Below are 13,980 nucleotides of genomic sequence, written 5' to 3' on the forward strand. Positions count from 1 at the left end.
CTGCATACATATATTGTATCTAGGATATACTGTGACATATCTAACATGTATAGGACTGTTTGCCATTTGGGGGAGGGGAGGGAAAAAATCAGAACAGAAGTGAGTGCAAGGGATAATGTTGTAAAAAATTACCCTGGCATGGGTTCTGTCAATAAAAAGTTATAATTAAAAAAAAAAAAAAAAAAAAAGAGGATAATCAAGACATTTTATATCTCATTAAAGAAGGCAATCTATAATGTACCCTCATCATTTCCTACAGGCCAAACTCCTAAATTTCATAACCTCCAGAAACTCATCATTCACCAGCAAGATGAAATCAACTTTGAAACAGTCACCTGCTCAGATTATTTTCTACCTTGGATACTATCTACCTCTCCCTTTCAGCTTCTTTTTCAGTACTGTCTTCCTGCTAGATTGTCAGCTTCTAGAGGGCAGAGCTTAGCACATAAAAGGTGCTTAATAAATGCTTCATGACTTGTCTCCCCTGTCTCTCTGAAGCTCTTGTTTCCTTCTCATTTCTGCTCAAAGCTCCTCCATGAGGCCTTCCTGAAAGCCCCAAGTCCCAGTGGCTTCCCCAAAGAGGTAGTACACAAGTATACACACACAAATATCTGTGTCTCTAGAATGTTATGTGCTTTGAAGGGACATTTTTGCCTCTGTATCCCCAGAAAGTAGCCCAGTGCCTAGAACCTACAAGATGTAGAGTAAATACTATCTGATTATTTAATCAGAGAAGGCTCATGAAGTAGCATTTGAATTGAACTTTAAAACTAACTTCTATAAAATTATCAGGTACCGTTAAAGCCATTTCTGGGCAGATAACTTGGCTTTTCTGCCATGTTAAAGCACTCAGACAGAACTTTATTATTTCAACCCCCTTTGCATCCACCACTACAAAACAATTTTAGGGCTAAAAGGGATCTTGGAAGCCATGTAGTACAACTCCCTCATTATGAAACTGAGGCCTACCACAAGGTAGGAAAAGTAAAAGGCATGATCAAAAACTAGATCCTACAAGAAAATCTATCTCAGTGCTATTCATTAGGTAACACGAAGAACTCAGAGAGTGAACTTATTATTATTATTATTCCAATCTGCAAAGATAGAATATGGCAACTTGGTCTAAAATAGCAAGTCCAAAGGAAATTTTAATTAAGTATGTCCTCTTTCTTTTATCAGAAAAGAAGATGCTGCCATTTAGTCTCTAACTACTTTTCATTGGTGTTACTAAGATTTCTTAAAAAGTGTTATTGCACAAATGTGCCAAATAATTAAAGGAAACTCTTGAGGTATTGAGGTGGCATAGGAGGTAAATAATACTTAATCCTCAGTTTGAATCCACTCTTAGAAGCTTTCCAGTTGTATGTGGTTTTCTCAGCCAGTTTCCTTACTTGTAAAATTGAAATAAAAGCAGCACCTATTTCCCAGGGCATGATGAAATAATACAGGTGAAGTGCTTTGAAAACTGTAAAATGCTACATAAATGTTGTTACTGCCTATTGTCTAAAACATTACCTCTTTCTGTTCTTACCTTTTTGTTTTGAGGGTTCTTCCTCTTCTGTTGGTTCAGAAGGATCATAATAATCACTGCCATAAGTGAATCCCACTGCATTATAACTTCCATCCTCTGCCAAGGCTTCACTCAGTCGCTTATATTCTTCCTCTTGAACAAAAACATGAGTTTTTTTTTTTTATTAACACAAAGGAAATTGACTACAGAAAACTGCAAATGTCAAAAGTTGTAGCTATCAATAAAGCATACAACACTATTTTCAACCTCACTTTGAGGTGTAGAATTTATAAGTTTACACATCACTTCTATTAATATGTACTTTCTGCCAGCACATTTTTACCCACAGATAGCAGAATACACGTCTTTTGTGGAAAATTTCTTCCTGCTAAGAAAACTTGGGGATTAAGAACTGTAGTAAAGATTGTTAAGGCAAAGACAAGAACATCAAGTTTAATTGATACGATACTGTTAAAGAAGAACAGTTAAAAGAGTTTTGTTTTTTTTTTTTTTTTTCAAATCCCAGTCTGCCCTCAAAAGCTGGGAAAATTCTTTGTGGCTCTACATATAAACTATCCTGAGGTCCTCTCAGATACGCAAAGACTCCTGTTTTTCCAATCCACTGGGTACTGTCAAGATAATATCAGAAAGAGTGAGTATAAAAAATGAGTGGGAGTAAATTTTTAATACTTAAATTTTTTAAAAAAAGTTTGTTGCTTAAGTAAGTTTTTCTTGAGCAGTACCTTGCCTTGCCTCCTCCTCAAGCAAGTCCGTATGCAAGGCTAAATACCTCTCTTCATCACACAGGGCATCTATTCGTGCCTCCTCTTCAGAAAGCTGGTAGTCTCTGTTCCATGTGGAATATTCAGCATCATAATCAGAAAGGTCATGCAGGTGACCGCGTCCATCATATCTGTAATATGAACAAACTGGTCAATGTAGAGAAATTAAGATCAAGGTTTTGTGTGTGATTATTTAAAATACTTACCCTTTATAAATAAAGAAATCAAAAATATTTAAACTAAACACAGCCACTCATCTCAGATTTATATTTAATTTTGCTAGTTACTTCTTGCCTATTGTTAAGTTCAAGTTATCTTAATAAAAGTCTAAATCCCTTTCTATGATGATAAAGTTAACAATTAAAGGCAAAGAATCCTTTAATAGTTTAATGGGATCCATATCAGTAATAGTTCTTACCGTTTATGGTTTTGCCAACCATTCAATGTCACTTGCAAAAAAAAAATTTTTTTTTTCTGAAAAGTCAAATACTGTAGCTTACATTCACACAAACCCGAGTACATAAATACCTATCCGAAAGAACCAAACGGTCGAAATTTCCTCGCTTCTTTCTGCTAGTCCCGAACTCTCAGGAGAGATCTTCACCAAAGAAACTTGCGTCCATTGGAGGTAAAATCTTGGCTAGGCTCGTCCCCTAGCCATTTGGCTGAGGAAATAAGTTCTGGGTTATGTGATAGAGAGACACACATACAATAGGAACAGTAACATATACATGCAGTTTAAGGAGGTTCACCAGATATACAGCAAAACTATAAGAAGATGCAGTAGAGCTTATTTCTTCTAAACAGATCACCACCTCTCCCAACCCCAAGGAAATGGACACACAAATATATCACCTATATGTTTCGCCTTCAAGAACTGATAGATAAGACTCCAGCTAAATGCAAACTACAGATAGTGTTTTCGGCCATGCATAATTTTACACCAAAGTCTCTTAATGGAGCCAACTCTCAGATATTGAGTAAGATACGAGTTTGCAAATTTTAAAATACCCAGATTTTTTGGTCTCAAAGACTCAAATGACAAACAGAAGTCTGCTCTAAATCTTTAATGAGTTTGCCATGAATAAAAATGACGAATTGTTCATCATTTAAGTATTAGAAAATATAAAAAATCCAAAGTACAAGACCATAAAGTCATCTAGATCTAGGATGGACCTAAAGTCATCTAGTCCAACCCCCTCATTTTACATATGAGGAAACAGGCTCAGGGAGGTTAAGCCACTTGCCTAAGGCCACATGGGTAAGCACCAGAGGCAGGATTTGAACCCAAGACCTCAAACTCCAGAGTCAGTAAGGGTTACTGCATTTCTTTTAATTTCAAAATGAATTTTATTTAGAAGTAAACCTCCTTAACTTACAAATGTAAATTGTTATTTTAAAAAATTATACATTCACATGTGTAGAGTTTGCTCCCCAATAATTTTAGAAGGCCTACCCCAAATCATATGCAGTATGGTTTAAAACTGTATAAAGAGTTCAATCTTCATCAATTACCACACTTAATAACTGATTTGTAACAAATAATAGCATTGGAAAAATGAGCTCCCAACAAGGATGAGCATTACCACGAAATAGAAACCATAGTTTAATACACAACAAAGTTTTAGCAGAACACAAAGACATCTGATTCTGGTCTGATCTCACTTGTCACATCATCTCCCTGAGCGTGTCCTTGATTTCTACATTTAATTTCAAACAGAAAAGTTAGAGATGGAAAAGACCCATTAGGTCATTACTGTAGTCCATCCCGGCCAGTTCACGTTTGTTCCCTACAGTACATTTTCCAGGGCTTTGTAGAATCCAGTTCTAAATGTCTCAAACGATGGGCTTCCTTCCCTTGGAGATACTATTCCATAGTCTAAGAGTTGTCACACTGTTAGGTTTTCAATCCAGGCCCAAGAAGTTCTGTTGCCAAAACCCTGCTTCAGAACCCCACGTAGGGGAAGGAAAAGAGGGGCAAAGGGGGAGCAAACCATCTACAGCATGCAATGTCACGGTTTTCAAATCAAAGACCTTCGGGCGTCGCCTCCCCAGGACCGAGCAGTGCAACCCCTCGGGCAGGTTTGATTTGAAAAGACGCGGCGCCGGCCTCCCCCCGCCCAAAGGCGGCTCCGAGCACTGCCCCGGCGGGCCGCAAAGACTGCCTTCCACTTCAAGGACTCTCTCCCTAGCATTGGCGCCCGGGCCCAGGCCTCGGGCTGCCCAAACCAAGCACAACTTCCGCGCGGCCGCCGCCGCCGCCGCCGCCTCCTCACCAGGACTGCTGCACACCCTTCCATTTTTAAAGGGGAGACGGAAGCCGAAAAAGCGAAGGGGCAAACGGAGGCCCAGGAAACGGGCAGGGACGGGGGAGGGGAGAAGCCGAAAGGGGGAGAGCGCGGGGGTCCAGAGAAAGAGGAGGGAGGGAGAGCCGAGTCCCGGGGGGCAGTGACTGGCTCAAGGTCACCCGCAGGAGCCGGGGACCGCGCAGGGCCTGAGCCCCGTCTCCAGCCTGGCCCGGCGGACCGGCCGCTAGCCTCACACATCACCGACTCAGGGAAAGGGAGAGGGGTGCAGGATTCCGGCCGCAGTCTCCAAATCCGCGACCCTCAACCACAAGGCGACCTTCGCCCCCGCTGCCCCGGGAGGCGCCCCCAGCCTCATTTAAAAAAACAAACAACAATGACAACCAAAAAGAGAGCGAGGGAGAGGGAGAGGCCACGTCCGAGTGACCCCCTCCCCCCGGCCCGGGGCCCTCCCCCCACGGGGGGGAGGGGCAGGAGAAGGCAGACCGGCTGGCCAGAGCCGGCCGGAGACGTCCCGAGGCTGGCGGCTCCTCGAGCGCAGGGAAGGGGCGGCCTCATGCCCTTCTCGCCCGCCGCGGACGGGCGCTGGATCGGACCGAACCAAGTGAGCGAGAAGAGGGGGGGCTGGGAGGAGAAAGGGGGGCGCCGGCGGCGGGGGAGGGGCGGGGAACGAGGAGGGGGAGGGGCGGGGAGGCACCGACCTGTCGATGAGGATCTTGGGGTCGCCCATCCAAGGGATGAGGTGCTGTCCTTGCTCCAGCGCCAGGGCCCGCTCATCGTCGCGGAAGAGTTTGCAGGCATAGCCGAACACCAGCAGCTCCACGCGACAGCTGCTACCGCCGCCGCCGCCGCCGCCGCCGCCTCCACTTCCTCCTCCTCCTCCTCCGCCGCCGCCGCCGCTGCCGCCGCCGGGCCCGGGCTCCTCCTTCGCGCCGGTCTTCCGCTCGCCTTTCCCGCGGCCTCCCCCGCCGCCGCCGCCGCCTCCTCCGCCGCCGCCGCCTCCCCCGTACATGGCGGCGGGCACGGCGCCCCCGGCGGCCGCACGGATGCTCCCGCTGTCCCCTCCTCGGCCGTCAAGCCCCGTCAGTCAGAAGCGCCACATCCCGGCCGCAGCCTCAATACCGCCGCCATGGCGGAGGACAAAATGGCGGGAGCGCCATTTCCGGCGGAGGGATGACGGAGCTTCCGGCGGTCGGTGTCAGTAACGCGGAAATGCAGATTCGACACGGGGGAGAGGGAGGAAATCGCGACCCAGATCGGGGTGGTTCTGGCAGATTTAGGAGATTGGCCGGGGAAGGCGCGCCAGCTCGGGCTTGGTTTCTAGTTTTTATTTCTCCCTTTGTTTTTCGTTTGACTTTCTGTCCCGGTGTCGAAAATGCGAAAACGAACGAGGTTTGTAGTTGTAGCTGTGGGGAGTAAAAGTTTGGAGAGCGGCGGGAAGGGGAGGGTGGAAAAGCAGGAGGAGGAGGAGGAGGAGGACCGGGAGCGGAGAAATCTACCCTTACGGCCGTGCGAGACCCGTGTCCGAGGCTAGAGACTGTCGGGGCAGAGGAATCGGGAGTGGGTGGTTATGGGGACGGGTCATTCTGTCCATCCTGCTGCCTCCGAGCTGAGTGTTTTCCTTCTTCCTCCCCTTTCCAAAGGTCTGCTTAGCTTTAGAGGCGAAAGGGACCTCGGACGTCGGTTAGGCCCGTATTTGGCATTTTCCATGAGTCGCTTAGAGTTGCGCGGGTATTGAGAGGGTCCTCCACCGCTCACCTCCCGCCCCGGGACATCCGTCCCCAAGCCCTTACCTCCCTTATCCTCTCGGGCCTATCAGCTCTCCCGACCCGCAAGCCGGGAGGAGGTCTTGCCTTCTGCTCGGTCCAATAGATGTACCAGTCACGGCGCCGGTGGGCTCGAGTTTCACCTTTCACTCCTTCCAGAGCTTGGGGCAAATTCATTCATGGTCATAGATCTGAAACTGGAAATATCTACTCCCCGGCTCTCCTTAACCCCCCTCCCCAAAGCCGAACCCTGTTGAAATAATATAGTCCAGCTGTATTATAGATGAGTAAACGGAGATTGAGAGAAATAGAAAGGCTTGTCCGGGGTCGCTAGATCTTCTCACTGAAAATCCAGCCTACTCTGTCCTCTGTAAAATGAAGGATTTGGCCCCATGATCTTTTCCTTTATCTACAATATAGGATCCGTCAGAGTGAGGAATGTAAACTTTTTGTCTTTATACCTGTTTCAAAATCGGCCGTTAGTAAGTCTTTGGTGGGTGACATTTTTGTGACTTTGTCATGGCTAGTTCCGTTCCAACTCAGCCATATGGTGCCTCTTGTCCCGTGGCTTGATTCTTAATTACCGGTTGCCTGGGCTGAAGGGCCCTCCCTTTACTACCACTCTTGGTAGCCGTGGATATCCCGCTCATCTCTTCGGTGTCCTTATCCCTCTTTCTCTACCCTTCCATTTGTACCTCCCAGAACCCTCTTTACCAGCCTGACTTTCCCTTCATATTACACCCCTCCTTTCCTCTAGAAATTACTATGTATATATATTTTTTTTATTTTTTACAGAATATACAAAAGTAAACACAAAGCATACAATGTAATCTCTTTGAGTAGGAACTGTTTGGCTTTGTTTTCTCAGCAACTGGGTTCGGTACCCTGGCACATAGTAGGGGCTTAAGAAATACTTATTAAATTACAAGGGACTGTGCTAAAAATTGGGGCATGAATAACTCAGGAGGCAAAACTGAAAATAAAGAACCTTAAATTCTACTTGTGGGATTTGACATGAAACACAGATAAGTAAATAGTATAAATCTAGAAGAACACTAACATCGAGGAAGAGGAGGAAAAGACTTGGGAGAAGTGACACTTGAAGTGAATCTTGAAGGTAACTAAGGATCCCAAATGATGGTGATGAGAAAGGGGTGCCTATTAGATAAGGGGGATGGCCTGGAGTCTGGGAAGTAATTGCCAACCTTGAGGAATAGCTTATGGACTGTCTTGGCCAGAAATTAAAGTGAATGAAAAGCCAAAATAAGCCTGGAAAGATGATGTGAAGTGCTTCAAGTGGCATAGGGGAGTGTGATGGGGTGATGGTGATTGTATTTTATCTTAGAAGCCACCTATCTTCTCCCCCACCTTTGTAAAATGGAAGGGGGGGAATCTAAGGTTCTTTATGGAGCTTATGTTCTGTGATTCATTGTTTGCTGTTCCTTGCATGTGATCATATGAATCTTCTAATTCAAGCCCCTTAGTGACTTCCTTTTCTCTCATTTAAATTCCTATGCCTCTTACATGGGGCCTTCTTCATTATGCTGCTGCCTTATTTTTGAACCCTATTTCATCACTTTCTGTCAGCCAAAATGAACAATTCACTATTACCTCTCTCCTAACATACTTTGTATTTTCCTGTCTGGTTGGCAGATGAGTAATATGGTTAAATCAAATTTGGAATCAGAAGGTTTGAATTCCAATTCCAGCTGTGCCTAAGGTACATTGGGTGAACCTCTTCGAACCTCCATTTTCTCATCTGTAAAATAAATGGGTTGGATTGGATGACCTAGAAGGTTTCTTCTAGCTGCAAGTTACATTTAGAAAATGTTAAACATGTGCTTTGTGCAGTAGATGAATCTTGTGTTCTTTAGCTCACCACAATTCACAAATGAATTGAGTACTAGCTATGGGTTCTGGGTTTTAGCTCTGCCTCTTACTATATATGTAGCCTTGGACAAGCCACTTGATCTCTGGCCTGATTTCTTTATCTGTAAGTAAAGAAAAATGAAGAAGGAGTTGGCGTTGATAACATGCTGACCTGCTAATGTTCTTCAGTTTTGACTGTTCTTTTAAAGCACAATTCAAATGCAGTATTTTCCATGAAGCCTTCTCTGACATCCCAGTCTCTGATGACATTATTCCCTAATGTCTCCTCTAAAAAATTTTATTGATTTTTTTTTGTTTTTATTTTAAAAATAAATGTTTTGAGATCAACCAAATCATTTCTAATGGAGCAGTAATGAACTGAACCAGCTATGCCCAGAAAAAGAACTCTGGGAGATGACTAAAAACCATTACATTGAATTCCCAATCCCTATATTTATGCACACCTGCATTTTTGATTTCCTTCACAAGCTAATTGTACAATATTTCAGAGTCTGATTCTTTTTGTACAGCAAAATAATGTTTTGGTCATGTATACTTATTGTGTATCTAATTTATATTTTAATATATTTAATATCTACTGGTCATCCTGCCATCTAGGGGAGGGGCTGGGGGGGTAAGAGGTGAAAAATTGGAACAAGAGGTTTGGCAATTGTTAATGCTGTAAAGTTACCCATGCATATATCCTGTAAATAAAAGGCTATTAAATTAAAAAAAAAAAAATGTTTTATTGTCTTTGTAAAAACAGGTCATTTCCCAATAACTCTTTCCTTCCTAGCTTTTCTTAATAAAACTTCTCCTTGCAACAAAAAAACATGCAAAATCAAATCAGCATGTTGGCCATATCTGACAGCCAGTGCTTCATACTGAATCTGTGGTTCACCAACTTTTTTCTGAGAAGAGAGATGCTTAATTTTAGTTCTTAGCAGTCACTAGTGGTCGATTCTGATGTTATGTTGGCTTTCTATCATTGCAGCTGTATAATTTATTCTTCTGGTTCTACTTAATTTTCTAGTTCATATAAGTCCCCAAGTTTTCCAGAATTTTTCATTTGGGTGGTTTTTATAGTACAATAATAATATGTTATGTGCATATATACTTTATTCAGCCATTCCTCAGTTAATGACCACATGGTCTACTTCCAGTTCTTGACTATAATATTAAAAATTACCATGAATATTTGAATATATTTGGGACCTTTCAGCCTTTTACTTTCTGGCATGTGCCCAGCAGTTTGAGAGAAGAGAGGAGGGCACATCTTGAGCTATTCTCTCCTGCCTAGTCTTCATGAGTCTCCTTGGCCACCAACTTCATTGAATTGGGGTTGAAAGAGGAGAAGAGGGTACTTTACTATTGTGTCCTGTGCATCTCCTGCCCAATTTCCAGCCTCCCTTAGAAAAGAAGAAACTTTCCAGTCTCCTGTTGCTATGGTGAGTAGAGAAGGTACCATCCTAGTCATTCCATCTCAGCACTTCATTTCCTGCCTTGTCTCCAGTCTATCTCACAAGAGAAGTGTCATTCTATCATTTCAGTCTCCTAGGAGAGTATTATGACTCCTGCTCTTTTTGCATGATCTGCCCAAAGATCTGAAAAGACTTTACCCTAAGATCATAACATTATTGATATTGAAAATCTTTCAAAAAATTTCCTTAATGATTAACAGAATTCACCCTGGTCATACCTCTTCCCTCCCCATTTCAGGGGACCCCTGTAGATCATCATTTCAAATGCTATTCTTCATGTACTACTGAGCCAATTCTTTTTTCCATTCTCCTCATCACCACCCCCTACCATGTTCTAATCCCAGACTACTAAATTATACTCTCTGGGTTCTCTCTTCATTCCATTAATTGTAATGGGCTGAAGCTCTTGAGTTGTTGCACTGAGGTCCTGAACACTTGAGGCTAATTAGCAATTGGACAATACTCTATTAATATATGCTTGGAGAAAGAATGGCCCCGCCCACACTGTGCAAGTTTGATGTGTTGTATAGGAGATTGCATAGAGGATTTGGTGGGTGGAGTGTGAAAGCCAGAGGCACTGCTGGCCAGATTCATGTCGCCATTGCTCTCACTTTGCATCCCCATTCCCCTTCACCTCCCCAAAGAATAAAGATCAAGAATTTTCCCTTATCCTGACTCCGGCTGATTTTAATATACTCTGGGTGCTAAACGTGGTCATCACATTTAGTAATAAACTTGCTTTCATTTTAAATCTTTTCCTTTCTCCTTTTAGCTTCTGACTCTCATTGAGACCTGACTCCCACCTGATGACACAGCTTCTCTGGCTGTCTTTTTTCAGTACTAGCTATACTTTAACTCATACTCCCTTGTATGAACACTAGTTCACTGGTCAAAGTAGGGGAATAACTCTCCTTTGAAATTCTCACAATCTATATCTACTTTTCAATCAAAATCCTGATATCAATTACCTGTGAACCTCTAGGATTTCCCCCTTAGTAAATTCAATGCCTGACAATCTTTCCTTCTCAATTTCTGTACTTATACTAGGGGACTTCATCATGCCTGTTGATATGGCCCCAAACACACTAACCTGTCAGTTCTTCAATTTATTCATTTCCTATGATCTCCACCTCTCTTTAGTCACATAAAAAGATAGCCATACCTTTGATCTTGGCATCCTCCACAAATGCTTCTGAAATTCCCTTATCACCATAGGTGAATACATTTAATTTCCTCTCATAATTTAGCTCTATGCTCTGTTTGCTGATATTATTCAACTGAAGTTATTTTCTCTGAAGTTGTTTGCTTGTTTCAGTTGTGCCTCACTCTTTGTGAGTTTTTTTTTTTTTTTTTTTTTTTGGCAAAGATACTGGAGTGGTTTGCCATTTCCTTCTCCAGCTGATTTGACAGATAAGGAAACTGAGGCAAACAGGGCTAAGTGAGTAGCATAGGTCACATCTTGCTAGTTCTAAGCCCAGTGCTTTATCTTCTATACCACCTAGCTGTTCTAAGGTTACCAGTGATATTTAATTGCCAAGGCTTATGGTCTTATCTCAGTTCTCATCATTTTTGACCTCTCTACAGTTGCTTCTTTCCCTCTTTATAATCTTTTCTCTTTAGATTTTTTTGGTCACTTTTTTTCTTAGTTCTCCTATCAAATTTCTCCTTGAAGGGAAAGGGATCCACATGTGCAAAAATCTTTGTGGCAGTCCTTTTTGTAATGTCAAGAAACTGGAAACAGAGTGGATGCCCATCAGTTGGAGAATGGCTGAATAAGTTATTGTATATGAATGTTATAGAATATTATTGTTCTATAAGAAACAATCAGCAGGATGGTTTTAGAGAAGCCTGGAGAAACTTGTAATGACTGATACTAAGTGAAATGAGCAGAACCAGGAGATCATTATACATGGCAACTGTTATGGGAGCTACCTGCTAACTGCTGGGGATCTAATTCTGACCAGCAGAATAGATCCCTTCATGTGAGAGGATGATAATGATACAAGGAGACTGAGAGGCAATTGCATTCTCTGATCTCTCTCCTCTTCTCTTGCCTCCAATTTATTTCATTCCCAATCCACAAGCAACATCTGCATCAATAAAGGCTGATTTGGAATTTCTTCAAGTGTGTTATGATTCATAGCTGTGGGGGCTTTTGGAGAATTGGCCTCCTCTTTCACACTTAGCCAAGGTCCTTAACAGGCAACAACATTATATGATGATCAATTCTGATGAATGTGACTCTTTCCCACAATGAGATGATTTAGGTCAGTTCCAGTGACTTGTGATGAAGAGAGCCATCTTCACCCAGAGAGAGGACTGTGGGAACTGAATGTGGACCACAACATAGCATTTTCACTCTTTTTGTTGTAGTTCGCTTGCATTTTGTTTTCTTTCTCATTTTTTTCCCCTTTTGACCGTACATATATTGGATTACTTGCTATCTAGGGGAGGGAGTTGGGAGAAGGAGGAGAAAATTTAGAACACAAGATTCGTCAATGTTGAAAAATTATCCATGCTTATATTTTGAAAATAAAAAGCTTTAATAATAATAATAATAATAAAAGTCTCCTCCTTGGTCTTTGTATCTCCATCTAGGTCACACCCATTAACTGTGGGTGCCCCTTAGGACTCTCTTTTGTGTCCTCTTCTCTTTTTCTTTTTCACTTGGTGAGCTGATCTGCTCTCATGGATTCAATTATCATCTTTATGCTGATGATTTTCAAATCTCCTTATATAGTTTTAACCTATCTGCTGAACTCCAGTTTTATATCTGGGAAGGGGGAAAGGGAGTAACTGTTTATACCTACTATGTTCTAAGCACAGTGCTAAGAACTTTACAGATTACCTCATTTAAACTTTAATATATTCAACACTGCCTATCAAATACCTTGAACTTGATGCCATGACATCACTACACTTTGAATTCACCATATGCAGAACTAAACTCAGTTTTCAAGCATGCTCCCTCCCCAAGATACCAACTGTTCTTGTTTTCAAACTTTCCTTTCACATTGGAGAGTACCACTATTTTCTTAGTCTCTCAGGCTCTCAACTTGGGTATTATCTATCTCTTTAGTCTCTCACTCCCCATATCCAATCTATTGCAAATGATGAAGTTTAGATTTGGGGTACCCAGATGAAATTAGAGTTTCTGGTAGTCAGGGAGTTAAATGAGATCTAGTGGTGGCGCAAGGGTCCCCTGTTAAGGAATTTACAGACCCGAATACCTAGATTGATAAAAGAGGTTTATCATGGGGATTGGAAGTAAGGTTTAAGGAAATAGGTGAGAGTAAAGAGGCACTGGACACAGTATTCTAGTGGGCAGAGACCCTTGGCGTGCCAAGCATAGTATAGCATGGCATATTGGGAACCTCTGCAAAGAGAGGGTTTTAGTTTGATTCTTTTTATAATGAGAGATTTAGCTAAAGGGGGCCCATGGGTGGAGTCCTAAATTGTCTCAGATCCGATGGGGGCTGGGACAAACCCAGATCTATTGGAATTCAAAGGGATGCTTTTGACCAGGATTTGTGAATCAAAGTTCCTAGCTTCTTGAATTGATAATGCATATGCCAGGAGGGGTTGGGAGTAATCTGAATCACAAATCAATCAAAGGATTGAAAGCATCACAATCAGTTTCTTAAAGGGGCCACAACCTGCTTCACAAAGACTTTGATTTTATCTTTGTAACATCTCTCACTTTTCCTCTGATATTGCTCTATTCTATTGTAAACCTTCATCTTCTCATAGCTGGCCTATTGCAATAGACTGCTGATTGGTCTGCTTGCTACAAGTTTCTTCCTACTCCAGGCCATCCTCTATTATCCACCAAAGTGATTTTCCTAAAGCTCACATCTAATCATTTTACCCTTAATCAATAAACTCCAATAGCTCCCTATTACTCCTAGGCTCAAATATACATTTCTCTGATGTTCAAAGTTATTCATCTTGCAACCTTTCCAGTCTTATTATACCTTATATCCTCTTCTTTCTTTCCCACCTTGTACCCAAGAATTTTTTGAGCCAGTGATAACGATTTCCTTACTGTTCCTTTAACAAAACAAAAAAAACAAAACAAAAAAAAAAAAAAACAAAAGGAACATCTCTCATCTCTGGGCATTTCATTCACTGTCCCTCATGCTTGGAATGCTTTTTATTTTTTTATCTCTGCCTCTTGGCTTTCTTCAAGTCCCAAATAAAATCCTACCTTCCCCATAAAACCTTCTCTAAATCCTCTTAATTTTAGTGCCATCCCTCTGTTGATTA

At 42.3% G+C, this 13,980-nt stretch overlaps 1 protein-coding gene across 3 annotated transcripts in view; it reads right to left on the bottom strand.

Annotated features, from left to right (window-relative positions):
- The window catches only part of SFSWAP (splicing factor SWAP), a 108,148-nt gene extending 102,398 nt beyond the window's left edge, over window positions 1–5,750 (bottom strand). For 2 of the 3 annotated variants that reach the window (XM_031948388.1, XM_031948387.1), the window contains exons 1-3: window positions 5,300–5,471; window positions 2,301–2,423; window positions 1,532–1,663 (exon numbers count right to left, since the gene is read on the bottom strand). In XM_031948388.1, the coding sequence (XP_031804248.1) occupies window positions 1,532–1,663; window positions 2,301–2,322 (154 nt within the window). In that variant the 5' untranslated portion in view covers window positions 2,323–2,423; window positions 5,300–5,471. Of the gene's footprint in view, window positions 1–1,531; window positions 1,664–2,253; window positions 2,424–5,299 lie in introns of all 3 variants that reach the window. The other variant, XM_031948386.1, reaches the window with a different exon arrangement.
- Between the last annotated feature and the right edge of the window lie 8,230 nt (window positions 5,751–13,980).

Source organism: Sarcophilus harrisii, chromosome 1, assembly GCF_902635505.1.
Source record: "Sarcophilus harrisii chromosome 1, mSarHar1.11, whole genome shotgun sequence".
Lineage (NCBI taxonomy): Eukaryota > Metazoa > Chordata > Mammalia > Dasyuromorphia > Dasyuridae > Sarcophilus > Sarcophilus harrisii.